General features: G+C 37.6%; 1 protein-coding gene across 1 annotated transcript in view; it reads right to left on the minus strand.

Moving 5' to 3' along the window:
• LOC105380142 (dendritic arbor reduction protein 1) overlaps positions 1-22368 on the minus strand; it is a 50411-nt gene that overhangs the window by 2268 nt on the left and 25775 nt on the right. The window contains exons 3-5 of the mRNA XM_048632857.1: positions 1013-1414; positions 499-627; positions 40-208 (exon numbers count right to left, since the gene is read on the minus strand). Of these exons, the coding sequence (XP_048488814.1) occupies positions 40-208; positions 499-627; positions 1013-1414 (700 nt within the window). The remainder of the gene's footprint in view (positions 1-39; positions 209-498; positions 628-1012; positions 1415-22368) is intronic.

The raw sequence follows: 22368 nt of genomic DNA on the forward strand, positions 1-22368 counted from the left end.
GTTTAAGAAGAATAGCCAAAACAATCTTTAACTACTTACCTAAAAAGTCACAATGGTGGACTCTCCGCTTCTCGAGCTCGGGGTTGTTCCGCCGGTTGTACTTCACGTGCGACATGAGCGGGGGCGCCAGGCGGGAGTGCGGGTGCGGGGGCGGGTGCGCGGGGTGAGAGGGGTGCGGCATCGGCGGCGGCGGCAGCGGCGGCGGCAGCTGCTGGAAAAATTACAATAGGTACATGTCATTGTTAGGTTTACTGCTGGAACCAAGTATAGTGACGCCGTGCTGCAGGCTCTACGATAGTGACGGTTGTAGGCATGACACGGCGGTACTTATGCAAATCAGTGCCAAACAGCACTCTAATTTTCTCTCGTATGTTTCGGTCGTCTTATTAAGTTTACATGTGATTACGAGGGTTAGTTATGGTACTAAGTTTAAAAATTTCATCTTTTCAATATCCTCGACTATGCAAATATAAATGCAACATCTACATTGGGACAAACCTGCTGTTGCTGCTGCTGCTGCTGCTGTTGCGGATGGTGATGCGGGTGCGGATGCGGCGCGCGCTGCAGCGGCGGCGGCGCGTGGTACGGCGGCGGCGGCGTGCGGCGCGCGCTCTGCAACATGTGACACTACTCCAGCTGTGTTACACGCACTCAAACAAATACAGACAAAGACAGGCAAGTGGCAAAACAAAGAAAATTGGACTGGTAATTAAGTCAAAATGTTGCGCAGTCGGCAAAGTTTTCCACTGTTTATGTTAGTATGTTTTGATAATTTAAAAGAACGAAAAAGCTTTTTTGAGTTTATATCTCTTGTAATTCGTCGTCGTGACCAAACGACCATTGCAGGTGCTGTATTGCATATTGCAGGTATCTTAATTGGTAAGCTATTCAATAGCTTTTTGGTTTGCGAAAACTATCAAAACTTACTCTGGACAACAAATGAAAACAAAACGCTCAGCAGAGATGGTACCATCTGACGCCAGCTCGCTCAGCCTCGCGGTCTCGGGTTTACCTGCATGGTGTTCCCGGGGCTGCCCTGGTCGGAGCCGGGCGGCGTCAGCGGCGACATGTAGACCAGCCGCGACGGCGGGTACTTGTGGTAGGCGGGCTGCGGCGGCGGCGGCGCGTAGGCGGGCGGCCGCTGCTCCGTCTTGATCTCCAGCGGGCTGAGCATGGGCGTGGCGCACTCCTCCAGCAGCTCCGCCGCCTCCAGCTTGACGTGCGTGGCCCCCAGTGGAGCCAGCATGTTGGCGTTCTCCGGGTCGATGTTGCGGATGGAGGAGGCGATGTCCTCCCACAGCGCGGGGCGCAGGAAGCCATCGTCGCGCGAGGAGCCCCCGTCGAAGAACTCCATGTGAACGGGCGCCAGCGATGCGCCCTCTTGCTTGCACAGCAGCGACTCTAGCTCCGATGTCTGGAATGATCAGTTGTTGCTGTTAGTTGAGTTCAAGCTGGTGGATATTTCGATTGTTATAGCTAGGATAATACTAACTAGTTATATTCAGTTTTATGTCCCTGTTTACTGCTAAATATGACGGTCCATTATTACCATGATTGGCACTCGTGGAATTTATTGCTGTAGTTTAACCAATTAAATAATATTTGTCATAAACCCAAATTGAACACACAGCGCCGTAGCGAGAGCCGGTTTCGTGATCACAATGAGCCAATGAGAATTGGTGTTACTAAATTGATTATCCCCATTCATATTTATCATCGTGTCGTGTCTCGGGAGTTCTCGGAGCGAGTCATAAGTCAGATCGGGCGATCAGTCTCCGGGGACGGCGAAAAATGTCGGACAGATTGTTGATAAGCAGACGACACTCAACTTTACGACGCAGTTATGCGATTGTTCTGCCTAATGCTTGGAATATGTAAAGGTACAGAAGCTTAAGGAGGTAGACACAGTTTGTTTAAGAAATATATCTTCCTACTAAGCTATTTTGTGTATACTTATTTTTAAATCGAGCTCTACAACCCCTCAATATACAATTATATTATACCGTTTGTTTAGGTAAAATGTAGTTTGAGCAATAAAATTCATAATTTGCAAATATTTTAATAATCTAATAACTTTTACTAATTTCTAAGTGTATTGGAATACTATTATGTTTCAGATAGTATCTACATAGAAGTATATATAGACATGAATACAAATTAATTTAACATAAGCTGTGAGCAACTGCTTAAAATAATTAGGTATTCGGAATTTCAGTCAGTCGTAATAACAGCTCTATCCGAGCCCTCAGCTTTCGCCCCACATTCGCCCAGAGCGTAAAAGCGTCTGCACGCTGATGCGCTTTACTTGCGCATTAGCATACAGTACGGCCCACGCGCGCGCAGGTGACGGCGACGCGCACGCGCATTCTTGAACCACGAGACTGTGTTGCCAGACTGACGATAATAGATGAGACATTGATTTCACTTCAGTAAGCTCTCACATTGATAAGGAAAGATAACGGGCTTAAGGCGTACCCTGTGGTGCCGTATAGCATATTCTAATAAGTATTTAAGACGTAAATACACGAGCAGCAGCCAGCGCAGCGTAATGAGAACCTTTGGATCGGGTGCAAAACAGGGTGCTCTTTTTCAACTGTTAAAAAATCTCTTCATGTAAATAAATTGATATGAATAAACAGTCTTGAACATTAAATACACGAGTAAATAATAAATTATATTTTATATCCCATTAATTTTTAAGTTTATATTGGATTTTAATCTTTGTATGTTAAGAATTACATAGGTAGTAGGACCATTGTAGTTTTGAAAAATATCGCAATATATTTTTATACCAATATGGTCTGACAACACTGATCTGTCTATACAACTTATTTATACCAAAACATTTGTATAAGTCACTCAATCTTTTGATTATTCACTGACGGACAGATACGGTTTTAATCTGATAGGGCTTTAAATTGAGATGATCAAAATGTATGGCGTGAATTTAAATTATTTTTTTGTTATACAGTTCTACATACATAAGTCATAACATAACGCATAAGTCTCATAACAAACGGTAGAGTTAGCTGACAGCGATGTTAGTATTATAATTTCTAACACCTAACAAAATGTCCCTAAACTGCGGTTGGCTGGTTAATACCAGCCAACCGCAGTTTAGGCACATTTTAATATCACTAATGTGATAGTTATCCTATATTTCGATTGGCTATCGATGCTATCCGTGCAGATAATCCCATGTATGTTGTATGTGTGTAAGATATCTGTTTACATGAGTCATGCTTACTAACCATTCATATTAATTACCTACTTATTGCGACGTCATCAAGTTGATACACAAATATACATAATACGAATACATAAATATGTAATTGTTTGGAAATCACCGGTCCATCCCCGGGATCACAGATTATAAAATATAAACTGTAAATAAAAATTACAGATTATGTGTGATTTATTAATAGCCTTGTTTATTATTAAAATGGCGTAAAACGTGTAATCGAATGAGATAACAAGTGAACAAAGGCTCTTTATCAGGAGGTGTTACCGAAGTAATCTGTAGTAGTGGGTGGGGCGTTGCTTATCTAACCAGGTAATTAACAAGATTCTAAACGTAATTATTGGAGAAATGGCATCCACACACAACTACGTACCTAACTCGTAGTATAGTTAATAGTAGAGGTAGAAGATAAAGGTGGGTATATAACGACAAAACAAAAACATTATGGTTAACAAAATGATTTCTAGCTTTTTATATCATTTATATTTGTAAAAAACGTACCTCATAACTACTAATATGGGTATTTTTTTCGTTGTTAAAAAATAAGGTGAAATTTAGTTGAAATATCAAGTAAAATAATTTTCATTTCATCCCTTATTATTCATTTTCATGTGGCGTGGACGCGGTACGGCAACAGACACTAAAACCCGCCATAACAATTGACTTTCTATTGTTACGAGCCAATAAAAGCTAATTGCCTCGCCATAACATGATATGAAGTTGGAGCCAAAAGATGCTGGTTGGCAGACTCAGGGCCAAATAATATTCTGGATCCAAGTGTTAAGTAATCTGTAAAATTAGGACTTACTAAATAATTGAAACCTCACCTGAAGGATATTAAATGCACTAAAAAACATACTGCAGTGTTACTTTCTGTACTCTTTTAGTTTCTAAGTAAGTTAGTGCATAATAATATGTCCGAGCTTTAATCATTATGTTATAATTAAAAAGTTCAATGTATTAATTACTTTATTTGCTTGTTTTCGTTTTGCTTACATTTTAAACTATCTTATATATCTTACGTTTTTCCTACTTTTTCAACTTGCAAACAAAACGAACCAACATGCTTTCGCTTTTACAATTCAACTAGACTTAGGCACAGATAAAACTAGGTCTACCGAAGCCCTAGAAGCAGCAGCATCGAGCACCGCCTAGCAACCTGTCGCCGGGTGTATGTCGCAAGCCAGCGGCCGGACTGCGCGAATTCCCGCGATGACCTTTGCGCGTTTCACAAGCGACTCCTCAGAGCTTGGGCAACGCGCCATAGACAATGCACGCTGCAGAAGCGGATAAGGAATTACACTGAAAAAGGTTAGAAAATAAAACAGTACCGAATAGGTGATTTTGCAGACTGTCTATGGGGCTAAGCATAACAACGCGGACTCGGGTGTGCCATCTGAAGGGATCTACAAGATTTACCAAGCTACAGCCAACTTGCTATGCGCTATGTAAGTATATGTGCATTTCATAGGTACTTAAGTAAATAAGAGTTATGTAACAGCATCTAAGTTTTGAATTCTTCATTAACATCTGAAAATTGGATGGATTTTTATTCATTTGTTTAATTCCCAGAAACAGGTCAATGTAAGTGAACTGTAAAAAAATCATACTATACTTATAATTTAATTTGGTAATAATTTAAGTTTATAATTTTTTATGATCTGTTCAAAGTCAACGAAATGATGTAAATGTAAAATAAGTTAATTATAACGATAATACGTAGAGTAGATACCAAATATTACCAATAATTAGGCGAGGCATCGTTTGTAACCCTCGTTAGTAGAAAAATGTTTTACTATTGTGTAAATACTCGTAACTCATTTAAGTATGTATATTATATATAATTTCATGATAGCACCTGTAAAATTCAGAGACAGAGTTTGCGTTTTCATTAGAATTTTTCAATAAATGTACAGTTAATTTAGAAAATATCGAGGGCTTGTGCGAGCTTTACAACGAACGGGGAAGTAAAACATCACGATGAAAACCTGAAAAACGACTTATGAAAATCTAAAGGAATGCCCAAGAGGACCAGCGTGGGGGAAAATGTTACAAGTTTAATTTGAGTCGGGTCATTATATTCCCACTTTCAACGATTTTGTACTGTGTATTATCAGCGCCGAGCTCATCTGAATGGAGCTTCCGACTAACACCAGAAACCGTACCATCACAATAATAATTAATAACAATCCAAACAGAGCAGCACACTTGTCAAACATCCGCGAGTCCATAGAAGTTGATCCATAAAAGTTAGTAAGATTTGATAAGCGAGCGACGTTGCTTATGGATTGTTTCGGTGGTGGTAACCCTCAAGCTCGGTACAATAAATATAGGAGAACATTACAAGTAAAAGTATTACTGAAATCTTTGATTTTATAATCAAAGGAGTAAAATATGCGGTTTAAAGTAAAGTGGTCATGTCTAGGTACTCCGTGTACTTGCTCTGTGTACGCGAATAGCATCTATATACACTGTACCTATACTACCTATGTATTTGATTTACCCATATAAACGACTCTACCATTCTGAGATCTATGTCTGTATACCCACAGTTTCTATCATTGCAACTTTGTATTGGGCTTTGTTGGAAGTTAATAGATAGCATTCAGCTAACGCCCTAAAGATGATTAAATATAATCGTGGATATTGCATTAAGTTTAATAAAGTCAAGCGGATGGTGCAGTAGTAAGGGACTATCTGACTGTGTTCTGTGTGCCGAGAGTCTCGGGCTCTGTTCCCGGCTAGGGCAGATTTACTTATTTATTTTTAAAAGCTCTACAGCGAGCTTTGCTTATCCGTGGTTTATCCGGTATCTAAATGTTTCTTTTTATACTATCGCTGTTTCTCTTACTTTCTGTTTAGAATATTACTCACTGAAAAGTTCACATGTAGAGAGGACATCTCCTCATTGCCAGCGCAGCGGAAATAATAAAAGAACAAAGTCAATTGTTATATAGGTACCCATTATGGGACCTCGGCAGTATCGTTGGTACCTACTATACCTGTATGTTGTATGTACTTAATGCTATACATAAATAATGAGGTGACGTTGCGAAATTTTGCCATTGTGCGACATAAAACAGGTCACCCACATCGCACATCGCGTCTCTTCCCCCCGCGCACATTTCAGACCCCTCAGACCCCCAGAGACTTTTCATTAATTTGTTATGAAAACTACATGTTATTTTACTGGTAGCTTAGTTCTTATAATTGATATGAAACTTTATTTAAAACACCCGTGGTTTTTCAAGCTTGCTGATATAGTTGTTAAAAGTGAGCATCCCACCCACACATCCAAATAGGTCTGTTATTTGTTCTAAAATTGTTCGAATTACTGTTTCAATCTATCGGGTATCAACAAAATAATGTTACTTACTCAAAATAGATACCGAATAATAAACTAATAGCTCGTTACCCGCCCCAGAAATTTGACCTTTTCAATAATGAATTTATTATGAAAATTATAATCTATAACATGTCTAACGTTATTGTGGCCCGTTACTTCCATTGTTTAAAGATTGTTTACATTGACAATACAATGAATGTAAGTTTTAGTTCCAGGTCCAGGACATAGATGAAAATCATCATAAATATACATAACTACAAGACAGAGTGTGTTCGGCACATGGACTTGCAAACTTTTTAATTTTAATCTAAGTTAAAAGCTAAGTTATGAAGCTAGTTTACTTGGTAAAAGGAGAGTTTTTTTTTACGGCGGAACTAGCTTATTCCGCGAGCTTCTCTGTTTGCCTTTTATGACGTTTTCCCGTGGGAATTCCGGGATGAAATAATTGTCTTTGATGTTTTAATACCTGGTGTCAGATACTCTACACATATTTTTAATTGTATCGCCCCACTTGAAGACAAACTTTAAGGATAAATCTGTACATACCTAGGTAATTTCCTAAAATCATCATTAATTCATCACAAACTCATAGCGTGTACAATAAAATATCACGGAATTCCAAAAGCCTTATATAAATCTTATAAACGTTTTACAATCAGTAACGACTTCGGGGCTGAAATAATTCAGAGTTATATAATTGGTACGCTAGTCGTCATTGGGCGGGCGGTCGAGTCGGGTCGATAGTTCCGTCCCCGCCCACCGGCCAGGGCGGGCGGGGGTGAAGAGAGGGGGTAAGGGGGGCATTGGCCTCATGCTGCGATGGTTCAGATTAAAGTAGTAATGTTGGTCACACAAGATCTGGGCTACGATCCAAATCGAAAATGAATTTTATTGGTACCATCTATAGTATAGATATATATATATATCTATATATAAATATCTACGTAGAATACGTAGTTTTCTACTGACTGGATCGTAAGGGTGATTGTTTCTCAACTAAGTATGTGAAGGCAATGTCAAGAGTGGCATTGTAAGCCGAGAAAAGAGTGTGATTTCTAAGACTGTTCTGCCCTTACTAAAAAGTCCATATCATAGCACCGTATAAGTTATAGTCTATAGGTTATTAGTTAAGTATAATGTACTATTAAATCTGTATGGTACTTAATGTACCTATTTATTTCTGTAGATAATACTTTTATTTTATATATATTATGAATTTTGTATGAAATGAAATACACAATAAAGTAAGTACCTCCACGTTAAATTTCTTAAATACATAGTAGTTAGTACATAATTACGATATACATTGTACAAACATTTATAGAACTCAACTCAATATTAATTAGACCTATTACAATGTGAACGACTTCATATAGTTAATTTTAAGTGCATTCTTGACTGCAATTAGCTAAATGATATATTTGAAACATTCAGTTTTTCGCCTTACGGAAACGCAGAAAAAGCGAGTTAAACATTATTACATGATTCCGAAATTTCCGAATGCATGCGTTTAGACAGCTGCTTGTAATTAGCACTCTCATTAATTACGTAATTAAATTAAATGCTCAGAAATACATTAACAAAGGAAGCGTCATGAAAATGTACTGAAATATTTTATCGTTCTGACCAAAACTGAAAGGATGATGTAGGGTTTTGACTATAAAATTATACATTATAGCTTCTGAAGGCAAAATAAAAGTTTACAGGAGTTAAAATGTAAACTCATGAATTTCCTAAAGTTCTTCAGAAAGACCACCTGAGTCTCCACCTTTCGGCTTACTATACCACTTTAGCAGCTTCTGTATAAACTATCCTAACTAATATTATAAATGCGAAAGTAACTGTGTCTGTCTGTCTGTCTGTCTGTCTGTCTGTGTGTTACTCTTTCACGCCAAAACTACTGAACGGATTTGAATGAAATTTGGTATACATATGGTATAGACCCTGGGAAAGAACATAGGCTACTTTTTATCCCGGAATTCCCACGGGAAATTTTTTTAAGGCGAAGCGAAGCTCGCGGGAACAGCTAGTAACTTATATTTTTATTTTAAAATTATGAGTAACACAACAGTTCTCGTGTGTCCGGAACCAGGCCGACAGATATTTATTATTTAAGTTACTTAATATTAATTTTTTAGATTTAGGAGCCATGCAATATATTCTCGCAAGCCCACACTCTGAAAATTGCAAGCTACTATTAAGCTTTGTTAGATTTAGTTTAAGGTTAAGAAATAGTGTAAGCTGGTTGTTATCTTGTATTAGGGTATGATGGGACTGACATGTTTTCTATAGAAAACAAAGTCCCTAAATAAAAATAGATTTAAAAAAAAACAGTTCTCAGCGTCTAGTTTCTCATTTGAGTGAATCTACCTAATCAGTACATTGAGTATATTTTTTCAGACACCATATCCCCATCGATCTCTATTTCGCAGTGTTTAGGCTTCCTTGGGCGGCCTATGTTCACCGATGACATTTCAGCAAATCATAGCGCTGCATTCGGACTCTTTAAATTGTTCATAACTAAACACTCTCAAGTCAGAAACTGGGCTGTACTCTCTCCACTCAGGGATGAAGAGGACGTGGTAAGCCAGAGTTACGTCGATCGGTACCAAAAATATGATCGCTAGTTTCGGCCCTAAAAAAGGAAGGAAGAGCGTAATTTGAGGAATGTTGACTTTCCCATAATTTAGGGGTAACGCGGAGGGTGACCGTGGGTTCTGCACATATTTGGGTAAAAAATTACTTTGTACAAACACATCTTTACTTATTAATAGAGGTGACTCGTGTTTTTGTTTTGTAAATATTGTTAACAATGAAAAATACTTTGTTGGAAATGGCGCATTATTGATGTAAATGTTTTATTTAAAATATTGTTTCTATCTTTTTAGTTAGTAGGTAGTACAGGAATGAATTGAAAATGGAGTAGGTACAAGTACAATTATAATTCTGTCCACCGCAATCACTAATCTCACAGAACCGCTCGTTACAGATGGGAGATAGCACTGAGTGATACAGTCAGGATTTAGTTATTTCCTGCGTTGCTCAGTACTCACGTCATTTCATATTATAATCGCTCACGTTTACTATTGTGTAAAGTTTGGCCTACAATTTAGAAGAATGTAAATTTGCAAGAATATTTTTATGATACATGGTGCATATTCAAATATACAGAGGCACCTAAGTAATTGAGTAAGATACTGCACCATAGTAACTTGTTTTACAGTACTTATAGAATAGTATAATTGTATTATTTATATACAGTGAAGATATATTTTAAAACATACGTAGCTTTAACTTTATTTATTTCATACACCAAGTCATGCATTAAGCATACTTTAAACTTACTCTAACTTTTAAGAGAATAGACATTCATCATAAAATTCAACCAATACAATAAGATACATACCTACCATAAGACGACCGAATGGCGTAGTGGTTAGTGACCCTGACTACTGAGCCGATGGGTTCAATTCCCGGCTGGGGCAGATATTTGTTTAAACACAGATATTTGTTCTCGGGTCTTGGATGTGCCCGTAAAATGGCAATAGGCCCGCCCCCTATTACATTGGGACTAACATAACAATCTGGCGAAAAGTGGGTGCAGCAATGCACCTCTGCCTACCCCGCAAGGGAGTACATTAGTACAAGGCGTGAGTGCGTGTTTTTTTTTTTTGTACCTACCATAAGGTTGACGACTAGTAAAAACCTCGTCCACCACAGACACCCCTAAGACTGGGGGAGGGTAAACCGGGGAGAGATGACCGCGATATGGCGTAGTTATAATAATAAAAACATATTAGTATCATCGCATGTTGGCGGTGTCGTGACCAGCCGGTTTACACCTGGGCTGCCCTCTCACCCCACCGGGCTGGCCATAAAATGTGCTCGTAACTTTTATCATCCCCCGATGTACTGGGGAACTCATAACCCAACCAAATATAGCCCTTATGACGGATGAGAAAGAACGGTAAAAAGTCAAAGGTATGACGATGGTTTAGCCCTCACTGTACGTATAGTGTTGGGGGTCAAGCCTTGTAAGTCATCTTGCTAATGTGATAAATTATCGGCTGTCTGTTTGATGTGAAACGTCTGTTAGCGCAGAGTTATGATTTTTGCTATAAAATTTCACTGTAAGTTTGTACTGTCATCACCATCAAACAGAAGATGTGCCAGTTTGTACTTACGAGTATTGTAAAATTTGTTTTATTTCGTCATATTATTTTCTAGGTTTTTTGGTCCTTAGGGGCCGTCCATTAATCACGTGAGGTCGTTTTTCTCATTTTTTGACCCCCCCCTCCCCCCTGGTGATATTTGGTGAGGTTTGGGACCAACCCCCCCTCCCCCCCCCCTGGATCACGTGTATTTTTTTGGAAGTCTATGTAAAGGCAATTTTTAACTAGAAAAAAAATAGGTCATACTACAATTCGTTAAAATTTTTGCGCCGTCTAAAATATCGGTTCAGAAATACCAAATTTTTGACAAAAAATTAATACACGTGATGTCTAACGAGAACCCCCCCTCCCCCCTCGTGATGTTTCGTGAGGTTTTCAGTACCCCCTCCCCCCCCCCTTTGAGCCTCACGTGATTAATGGACGGCCCCTTAGGTGCACAAAAGATAGTTTTTTTCCGTTTTCAGGTTCACGTCGACATCAACACGACGTGACGGCACTATACCCCTGACTGGTAGATAATCTTTAAACAATACGAGCTTAAGTAATATAATTGCATTTGTCCATTCATTAGTGTGACCGTGATCGCGTGTGTGCCACGCGTCCCCGCTTACCCCCGCTCGTTTACTACCCATTACCCCATCACTTACCCCTTACTAGTTACCCCCGTGAAAGCATATGGGCCTGCATTTTTAACTTTTTAATTTAATGATCTGCAACCACTAATGGATTGTATGGTGTGATTTTGTTAAAGGGTTATTTCCTGGCTGTAGCTGCGGTTAAATGACAATGGGCGTTTTGGGACCTATGTCCAATAAAGATGAGTCATACTTCGTTGGATAGCTCTTTTCAAGTGAGCAAAAAAATATTATGACGACAAATCCGTATAAGTTGTCCATTTTGAAATATATTCGTCGGTAGGAAGTATTTTTCTATGGCGTTGCACTCTCTCTCCTGATGACAGTTAGGGCGTAATACACGTAAACACGTATTATTAAAATGGGAGAAATTATAATGAATAATGATCATTTTGTTAAAAAAAATTAAAATTAATGTGAAAAAATAACAAAAACATTAAAATTACAGAAATAAAATATAAAAACTTTCAAGGTACTATTATTCTAATTGGACAGTAGATCAGGACTAGCGCTTCCGTTATTCATATTCTGCAAAAAAATACCTTTTCAACGACGTATCACTCATTTCTATTGGTGATGGTCCTAGCTTCCATATATTTGTGCCCAATCTCTTTTTTACAGTTTATTTTTAATTTTTGTACGGACAGACAATAATGTAAGTGTATAATTGTCTTGATGGATAATTATTTTATAGAATCTTATCTACTCGTATTCTTAATTATACGAGATATAATCCGTGCCAAGGAAAGTCGAAGAAAAATCCAGTAAATATTCGATCACTTGATACCCCCTTTTGACTTACTCTTGCAACATCCTGTAGACTTTTGACAACGTTGCAAAAACTAAAGATTTTTGGCTTGAAAACATTTTTTCAAATTTGTTCATGTCCTCTTTAACCTCCTAAATATCTTGGATAGAGCAGCATGGCCTAGGTACTTACTTACCACATTTAAAAAAAATATTATCTGCTGTACTCTTTATAATAGAAACTAAAATATTAAGGTTTAGTCATAATGTTACCTAGCACGCTAAGGTCAAGCACCTTTTATTATCAAAGTAGTTTAATTTATTATTTAATCATGTTGATTAGATACTTAATTTATCTTTACTGTCTATAACTAGAGACAAGCGAGAATTATTTAAATATTATCAGAGTTCCCAATGATAAAATTGAAGTATAATTATTTACTTTACAATTCAGATTTAATGCTGTGTATCATGCACATAATGACGGAATTAAAATTGATATAATGTAGAAATTAATTAAATTCGCCATAATTTTTAAAACCGTGGTGTTTATAAATTTATTGGGTAAGCTGTACCTGATGACCAATACAATATAATTGATCTTCTTCCATAAATCGTTATCGTATAATCCTTCTACCTGAATCTAAATCCACAGAAACATACAAAATCTACCCTTACGACAAAACAGCCCGCGTGGCCGCGTCGGACGCCACAAACAATTAAAAATGGAACAATTAACATCCGAAGACGGCAGCAATCTGGCGGGAAGGGGGTCATTGGAACCCGCTAATTAGCTAATGGACTGCCCCCCCCTTACCCCCCCTTCGGGGTAATGGATCGGGACACGCGCCACGTCACCCACTGTCCGTCTCGGATTTCGTATGCCGTCGTTTATTGGTTTGTGGCACGAAGCGCGTACTTACCATGACGCGTCCTTGCGCTTGCCTGTGCTTGGTAAGTTGGAAAGAGTCATACCTATCTCTGGTGGTGGCACTTGACAACTATAATTCATAGTACTTCTTCTTCTTCTCCTAAGACAGAAAGAGTCACTTATCCAAACGGAGAGTAGTTTGTAAAAATTGTAGTTTGTACGTGGTTTGTACGATGAATAAAAACATTTGACTTTGACGTACTTACTTAAGTATTTAAATAAAAGATTTATTTGAATAAAATGGCTAAAGAAATTGTGTGGCCGACCCAAATATCCATAGATGACATATTTATATTTCAGTTTTTTTGAAATAATACTTACCTAAGTACCACATTAATAAAGTATTAGTACCTAGCTAGCAAGTGGATATAAGTATAAGAACCTATATCTCGATAATTACAGGTTTTTCTCAAAATCCACAGCATATACAACGTGCAACGCTCATACTCTACATGACATACACTCACTGGCATTAAAAAAGCTCCACTCACAAGATACCGACAACAAACGACCTCAATTTTTTCAAACATTAAACTAAAAATTTGAACAGAATATTACCGTTTTTAGTTGGTAATACCCTGATGCTCTGTTTAATGTACTTCAATATTTCAGAAGGCGTCATTAAGCTAGCCTTTTTCGTTTAGAATTAATTTGGTGTTTTTCTCAGTGGAACATTTTCATTGCCCGTGAGTGTACAATATAGCTAGCAAGTTATACATAAATAAAACTGACTGAAAAATTCAAACCATGACCGTGGCAGTAGCGCAGGAAAAGGGAAATCACATTGCGCGCGCAAAAATCGAATTTCAGCGGTTTGAAGTCCCGCCCGCCCTTGCTGTGATTGGTCGAGGCGGGCGGGGGCGGGCGGGGCGGCCGCCGGAAACCGCACGTGCCATACACACGGTAAATTGTCTATGGATTTATTGGAAAATTATTCTAAGGTTACCTGCTGAGGTCTTTTATGACGCCGCGGCGTGAGCGTCGCCTTGTATGAAAGGATTTGTGAGATATAAACGCAGTACCTAAGTGATTAAAGTGAATTTAGCTCTTTCATGATTTTGGTCATTCAGGTTATTTGTTAGGGTAAAATAACTCTACTCTATAACATATTTTAAATTTGTAGTTATTTGTTTACTACAAATTTACTACTTAGTCCTGAGGCTGGTTCTAGATTCAGAGTTTCAGTGAATAAAATCCTTTTCCAGGCTTACGATGATTTTTTAATGAAAACAGCAGTCATATTTATAATAGACCAAATCCTCGGATCCTATCCGTACCCACAAATAAATTATATAACCCGGACTCGTGTACTCAATGCTTAGTGGGAGTAATTCTGGCCAATCTCCGCAGTTTTAAGTTTTCAACAATTTTAGTCTACCTTAATAAGTATGCATAATAGTGAGTGAAATGATGACAAACACGATGATAATGGCGGGTTGTTGTATGAATGGACATCGTGACGGAATGCCGGCACGCTCGCGGCTCGCGCCGTGGCCGCGGGTCCGAAGCGACTCCACCTGTTCCTAATTAACTTTAACCACTCGAGAGCAATGATAAAATTCCACCAACAAAATGAAAAATTGAAAAATAATTCAATGAAAAAATGTACCTTTATACTATTAAAATGCACTGTTAAATTTACGTTAATATTGCAGATTAATTTGGATAAAAAGTAGCCAAACGAAAGTAGAATGTGTAATCCAGGTGTCCCATGTCCCATTCGTCTAAATCTTTAGTTCAGGCCTGACAGAGTAACAAATATGAATCGATCCATACCTTAGGCAAGTAAACCCTGATCCATAGTTACAATATTTTAAAAAAAGCAATCAAAAACTAATAGGATAATTAATTATGTAAGACACAAATTCTTAAAAATTATGAATGAATGAAAGCAGCTGGAACCGCAAGAACTCACACAGGCCTAAACGAACAGATTAAACAAGTTTATCTGACACACAATGCACACACTCACACCATACAGTCACCAAGAAAAGTTCGTACCAAATACAATACGGAACCTTTAATTTTTATAATGTTTACCATTTTCTATGTTTACCTTAAACAGGTAGTGTAAGAATGAACCCTAAGTTTAGCAGTTTCATGAGGCAACAGCGCATTTTTTTTTAATATACGACACAGAACATCTTATAGACCCATATTATACAACGAAAACTAAAATGAAAACTCTGGCTTATAAGCGGTTCTAATCTAAACCAGTACGATTAATCAACGTTTTATTGAAAGGGGGATAGAATGTATCTGCTAGTCCGTTTCAAGTAAATCGTTGCATGTTGTCTCTGACTGTACTGGCACAGAGTCTTCAAATGGCGAGCGCGACGCTTGAAATTGCTATTTACCCGTTACTTGTCTCAATGAATGCTATGCGAGACCACGCTCCACAACCACCTATATCCTACACCTATCTGCATTCTAAATTAAAACTTACTACCCAACCCGTGAGAGTTATAATCGCTTGCATGAGTAGGCACACTTTTTGTAGATTGAAAGCCTGTGACCCCGTGTCAGGAAGTAGTACATGTTTGTAGTTATCTTTTAAAAGCCTTGCCGGGACTCGAACCCGAGACGCCTACGGCCGGAAGCGGTGATTGTTATCTCCTGTCGTATTATATTTTCTGCGCACGATTTCATCGTTAGACGTGATTGTGCATTTTTTTTATTTATTTGTTTCGTCTTGGCTAAATGGTAGTACGTTTTTCTGGTAAAATGTAAGTATAAGTACTTATTTAACATTTTTGGCAGGGTAATAGGCTCTTAGTATTAAGTATTGGATGGTAAAGAACGACACAATCAATGCAAAAATGCATTGAAAAACCAATGGACCTTTTTCATTATTATGATACTAAATTGTTGAACTCTGATGTTTTTGGGTAAGAAATCGTGAAATTTATGCATCAATAAAAAGCTTGCTCAGAAGTAACACGTTGTCCGTCGCGTCGTCAGACAGAACTGGTTGTTAGAGTGTCTAATTTCATCGATGGACTCACGGGCGAGACATCGGCAGTTCACCGAAATCGAAGCAAATTCTGATCGGTGTTCGATGAAAATGTATGTGTATCGATATCTGGATTTATAAACATCAGTACTATTGCATACATAGATAGGTAAGTATACCTATCTAATTCCATATTCCAATCTGAGGAGTAAACCCTAAAAAGAGCAACATTGAAATCGAAAGCATCAGTTTTTTGGAATCCGTGGCCTGATATTTCGGTCACCCGTGTGTCCCCAGTTTTAGTGAATGAATGTAAATGATGTCACAAGTATGTGTGTGGCTGCTAACGGACGCATTTTATTTATTATTATTGATAGTCACTGTTGATGGTTCACCGAAAATATCTATTTCAGCCGAAAAAACGAAGTTGTCACCGCTGCGTGATATTGTTAAAATTCGCATAAATTACTCTATTTTTTTAATTTATTTTGATTCATTCGTCTGCAAATTGGTTGTATTTATTCTTAACAGTACATTTATTTATGAAAGTGGGGTGTGGCACACACATTACAGTAACCACCAAATGTATACTTATTTATAAAAACATGATCGGACAAGGAATCAAATTGAGTCTGTCACAATGTTGCCGGTATTCTCAGTACCTAATAAAAGTATAATCAAATGTTTAATGCTCATAGTTTTAAATCACTTATTCGTCGTTCAAAACACTAATACGGTAATTTTCAATCGGATTGTTTTTGTATTACGTATACATGACTGTATGTATGAGTTTTATGATCATTTATTTATTTATTTATTAGGTTCACCAACATCAGTTACATTATACAATCACTGTTTTAAAACTAGACTTAAAACTAAATGCACTGATAATTATAGGTGTACACTACATGTAAAATTAAGGCTTATTCTAAACTGACATACGCATCATTAAACATAATATTGGGTGCGCAAAACCATTTCAAATTATTCAACCTAATATTACCAAATTCAGATATTTTTATTTATAAAATACACATACAGGTATATTAGTAGCTAGCTAAAATTGGGGCCTCAGAGAGAGTCATGTTAAAATCTATTGTTAATGAATAAAACGAAAAAGTGTAGAATTTTCTTAATTTTTGAGTTCAATCGGTCGCCATGACATCATAAACATATAAGTAACGGGACGGCGGCCGAGGAAAACACTTCTACGAACAAATCCGGTTGTTATGGAGTTTCATTCAAGTTTTTAAAGAGAAAAAGTATGGAATTAAGTTGTGCCTTTTGTGCCAACTTAACACAATTTGTACAAGTAAAAGATTGGTGTCAAAAGTTAAGCTTGGTTTCGACCAAAGGTGAAAATAAACCTTAGATTACGTAGTTATCTATAGTAATTAATAGATTTAATTAGATATAAACTGCAATAAATTTCGTATATAGACAGTAAAATAACATAATTAATTAATTAAGGTATTACAAGCGTCGATAACGCACCCATGCTGGGGGCTCAGTCATATGTTTTTTTGTCGAACACAAAACTACTCTGCATCAATCGCGCGACCCGTACTATCGTGTCAGTAACTAACTCTCACTACATGGGGGTCAATCTACCTTGAGAAAAACTAGAGGTACCATACATTGCGCTTTTTCAGCTAACGACAACTCTTTCAAACGTGCCGATTGGAAGACATTTATCGTTCATTCTAGAGAGACCCTCCAGGCCACTCGAGCGGCTCTGGTCAACACTCAACACTCCACCAGCCGTCGCCTGGAGCACCCTCCACGACACTCCACTAGTTTATCAAAGCCCCACTTGGACAGATTTTCTCACGAGTAGGCTATCACTTAGCCGACTTAGCAGGTACCGATAGAGACTGATTTGCGAGTTGTGTTGAAGTTTATGCGGGTTTTAATTCTGGGCCGTAGGAGTGATTTTTGAATTGCAAGTGTTTGAATTAGGTAAATGGCGTTCAGTGTACTGCGTGGTTTAATTTCAGTTTGTAGTAGATTATTTGCAAAAAAAAGTAAAATACAGTTTTTTTTTATGCACAGCTCAATTAATGGCTATCGAAAAACGATTCATAAGCCTCCAGTGCAATATTGTCCGGTAGATAATAAGTTCAATTTTATTATGATACACTCACGTGCAATGAAAAAGTTTCACCTGGAATTGACGTTCTATAATAATGTTACTGGAACTTTTTCCATTACTTAACCATAGAGAGTATTTTAGATTACCTAAGTATAAGTAGTTATTATTTACCTACGAGCATTAACAAATTATCATGCATGTTAAACCTGCACATATCCACATCATCATAGCTAGCAATGGCGACGAAGAATCTAGTACTTAAATATCTAAATAACTAATTAAGTAGGTAACTAACAAGATGTGAAATTTGGCAGACAACACACAACTACTCATCTTACCACAAGGGAATTAAACCTGCTGCTGTTGGCATAACTGTTACACACAATAAATAGACAAACATGTGACAGACAGTGTTCTAACTTCAAACACGGAATTCGACTTGACTTTAGATATTTTATAATAGTGAGTATATTTTCCAAACAACTTTTGAAATTATCAACTACATAAGTAAGTATATATTTATGAATTGTGTTGTAGATACGTATGTTTGTTGTAAAATACACAATAAAGTTTTGACTGTCTTCTAAGTTACTTTATGATTTTGGGGACTGCATTGTACATAAATAATGAAACAAAATCCTTACAATCCTCGATTATTAACTAGAAACTTCCCCTAACGATATAATATAACCCAAGGAATACTTAATGAATTAGTTTATTTAATGTTTAATTTATTTTAACCAGTCTCTCTATAATTATTCAATAATTTTTTACACCCGCAACTTTTATCACTGTAAACTCTTTGTCGCTGCATATCCACGTTAAGGTCAGCATGTGAAAACAGTTTTATACCTACCTACCTCGCGTATACACCAGTGTAAGGAGATTCATTACTTTCCTAAATGAGTTTTTCCTAGAGGCGAGCGGTTCCGCCCACGCGCGGCACTCGCCGACAGAAGTGCTTCTCTGAGTGAATGGCGGGTGACTCACGCATATTCAATAACTAGTTTTTTGGACAACTTACTGCCAGATTCACACCCGAAATCATAAAGTTGTACTGCTCTTGGGGACGGAATCCGGCGCTGTGATTGGCTGAATTGTCGTTGATTAGGAATGAAGTTTATACTTAGTGCGATTTGAGCAAGTGAGAAACTGGGGTTTAATAAATAATTCTTCAATAGTTCATCAATGGCTGGCTTGCACAGGACATTTGGTATCTAAGTATATTTTGTGAGTGTAGTTAGTAGGTACTACCTATATGTAAATTTATACTGAATTAGTTTTTTTAAAGCTAAAAATGTGTCTTTTTCCATTTTCCCCGTCCCGATTCCGATCATAGTTAGCTATCTAGTGTCTCTATAAGTTCAATGTTCTACATAATGCATAATCGGGTAGTACTTATACATTGAAAAACATAATTTTAGTTTGTATTATTCTTTTGTTTTGTGTCAGCGATTGTACTTTTATTATTTGTTACAATGTTAAATTTGACATCGTTTTGAAATAAAATGTATTATTAATCAATTTTGAAATCTTTTTACCGTTTTTTATGTATTTTATAGTGATGATTAGCATGGTTTCCGTTCGGCGTCTTAAGAACTATAAAAATACATTATATGCATAATGCTTCATTTAAAAATAAATAAGTATTGTGTAAAATGGCTTTTACAGTATCTATAGTTGTATGTACTTTATCTTCATGTGGGTACCCTCACTTATAAGTTTGTTTGACTAGTATATGGTATGTCCGTATGCTTATTAATACATTAACTGTATGGTACAAAATATGTATAATAATTATGTTTGTCGTTTCACTCACACGTTTTGAACTACTTGACATTTTCTAAAGTGTTTGATCAGTGTGTCTTCGAGCAAATAGCCGAGGCCAAATCCTTGCTAAGTTATTAAATTTGAAATATACCTATTTTATTGGTACTTATATGTAAATTACAATAATACACTAACTTAATAGTGTCACAGAATTTAAAAAAAAATACTCAATTAATCCGCCGCGGGTCACAATTATTTTAACACTAGCTGTTCCCGCGAGCTTCGCTTCGCCTTAAAAAGTTTTCCCGTGGGAATTCCGGGATAAAAAGCCTATGTTCTTTCTCAGGGTCTAGACCATATGTATACCAAATTTCATTTAAATCCGTTCAGTAGTTTTGACGAGAAAGAGTAACAGACAGACAGACAGACATACACAGTTACTTTCGCATTTATAATATTAGTTAGGAGTTTCAGTGTTTATTCAGCCTTCTTGGCGCTTTCCGCTTTAGGTACAAATAGGTACGTCGAATACGCTGACACCATGACCAAATGCATTTAATTAGAACTTACTCAGTAATTTCCAATAAATTGGTAGCAAATTAATTAATGGCTTCCTTCATATTGATTCATGTTTATCGCTGTTCAATAAAATAAGGACCTAGATGTTTTATGTGCGGGAGATGTTTATCGGGACTCATAAAACAATGGAGGGTGTCAGCGACGGCACTCAAAGGAAAATGTGTTGCTTCATAGTGTTAATAGGTCATGAAAATAGCCGATACCAGAGTCGCGAGCACAAGTTTCCTCCGTTAACGTTGCGTATCGTCAACTGTCATTGTCAAAATGTAAGGCAAAGTTAGTTCCAAAAGAACCATTTGTTTTTTCCATATGTTAGGTGGAATTTCACCAAACGCTAAACGTATTTAGTAGCCAGCGTATGACAATACGTCTCTTAGTTAGTACAAAATGTATTTAAAATTTGATTTAAATACGTTTAGCGTTTGGTAAAAGTGAACCTTCGTGTAAAAAAAAAAAAACATGCACTCACGCCTTGTACTAATGTACTCCCTTGCGGGGTAGGCAGAGGTGCATTGCTGCACCCACTTTTCGCCAGAGTGTTAGTAGAGTGCCTTCGTGTAGATTCGAAAATAGTATCAAATCCTGTGCTCGCTGCACAGAAAAAGAAAGCGTTTTCAGTGTATTGGTAGGTGCAGTACCTGTGTGATCCTGTCTGACCAATAATTAGATTAGGCTAATTTATAATTGACCTCAGCTAGAGATAGCCAAAGAGAGGGTTGGGCTGTACATACATATTACATTTTACCTACGTACGGTGGCCTGCGCCTAAAAGTATACAGGCGGAGTTTTTAAAATAGCGATCCCTGTTGATGAAGGGACCAGCTACATCAGTTATAAATCCAAGGACGTGTTGTGTGTGATGTGTATAGCAGTGGTGTTTATGTAGATGTGCTTGAGCAGCATGTGAGCTTGAGATCGCTATTTTAAAAACTCCGCCTGTATACTTTTAGGTGTAGGCCACCGTACCTAGTAGCCACCTGACCAGTACAATAATAGTAATGATAGCCGAGCAAAATGGCGGTAGTCCATAATAGTGAAATTGCAAGAAGCGAGCCATAGTGACCTGGGGGGCCACTCTATATGACGGCGACTCTATCTACACGTGCCTGAACTCTACCTATTGCACGAAAGCTCTGGTTCCTTAATTTATATAGTACTAGAGGTTCCCGCGGGCTTCGCTTCGCCTTAAAAGTTTTCCCGTGGGAATTCCGGGATAAAAAGTAGCCTATGTTCTTTCCCAGGGTCTAGACCGTATGTATACCAAATTTCACTCAAATCCGTTCAGTAGTTTTGGCGTGAAAGAGTAACAGACAGACAGACAGACAGACAGACAGACAGACACAGTTACTTTCGCATTTATAATATTAGTAAGGATAGTAAGGATAGAGTAACCCTCTTGCGCGGTAGAAAGTGGCTAGTAAAGTACCACGCGAGAGCAACTCGACCCATCATATGATTGTGTTGTCTTTCAATTTAGATTTATATGCCTCTTTGTATGTAGGTATTAGTATTAGTAGGATAGGAACTATCTTAGGGAAAATATTATAAGTTTTGTGTTGTTGGTTATTGAATGTGCCGATTGAATTCTAATGCGACGTAATCTTATGGTATAGGCTTAAGTTTAGGAAGTTGCAGCATGTTAGTACAGGGTGGTTGGAATCAAGAATCATAACTAGTATTATAAATGCGAAAGTAACTGTGTCTGTCTGTCTGTCTGTTACTCTTTCACGCCAAAACTACTGAACGGATTTAAATGAAATTTGGTATACATACGGTCTAGACCCTGGGAAAGAACATAGGCTACTTTTTATCCCGGAATTCCCATGGGAAAACTTTTCAAGGCGAAGCGAAGCGCGCGGGAACAACTAGTTTTCGAAAAACCGGCCAAGTGCGAGTCGGGCT

Source organism: Plutella xylostella, chromosome Z (genome assembly GCF_932276165.1).
Source record: "Plutella xylostella chromosome Z, ilPluXylo3.1, whole genome shotgun sequence".
In the NCBI taxonomy this organism is placed as follows: domain Eukaryota; kingdom Metazoa; phylum Arthropoda; class Insecta; order Lepidoptera; family Plutellidae; genus Plutella; species Plutella xylostella.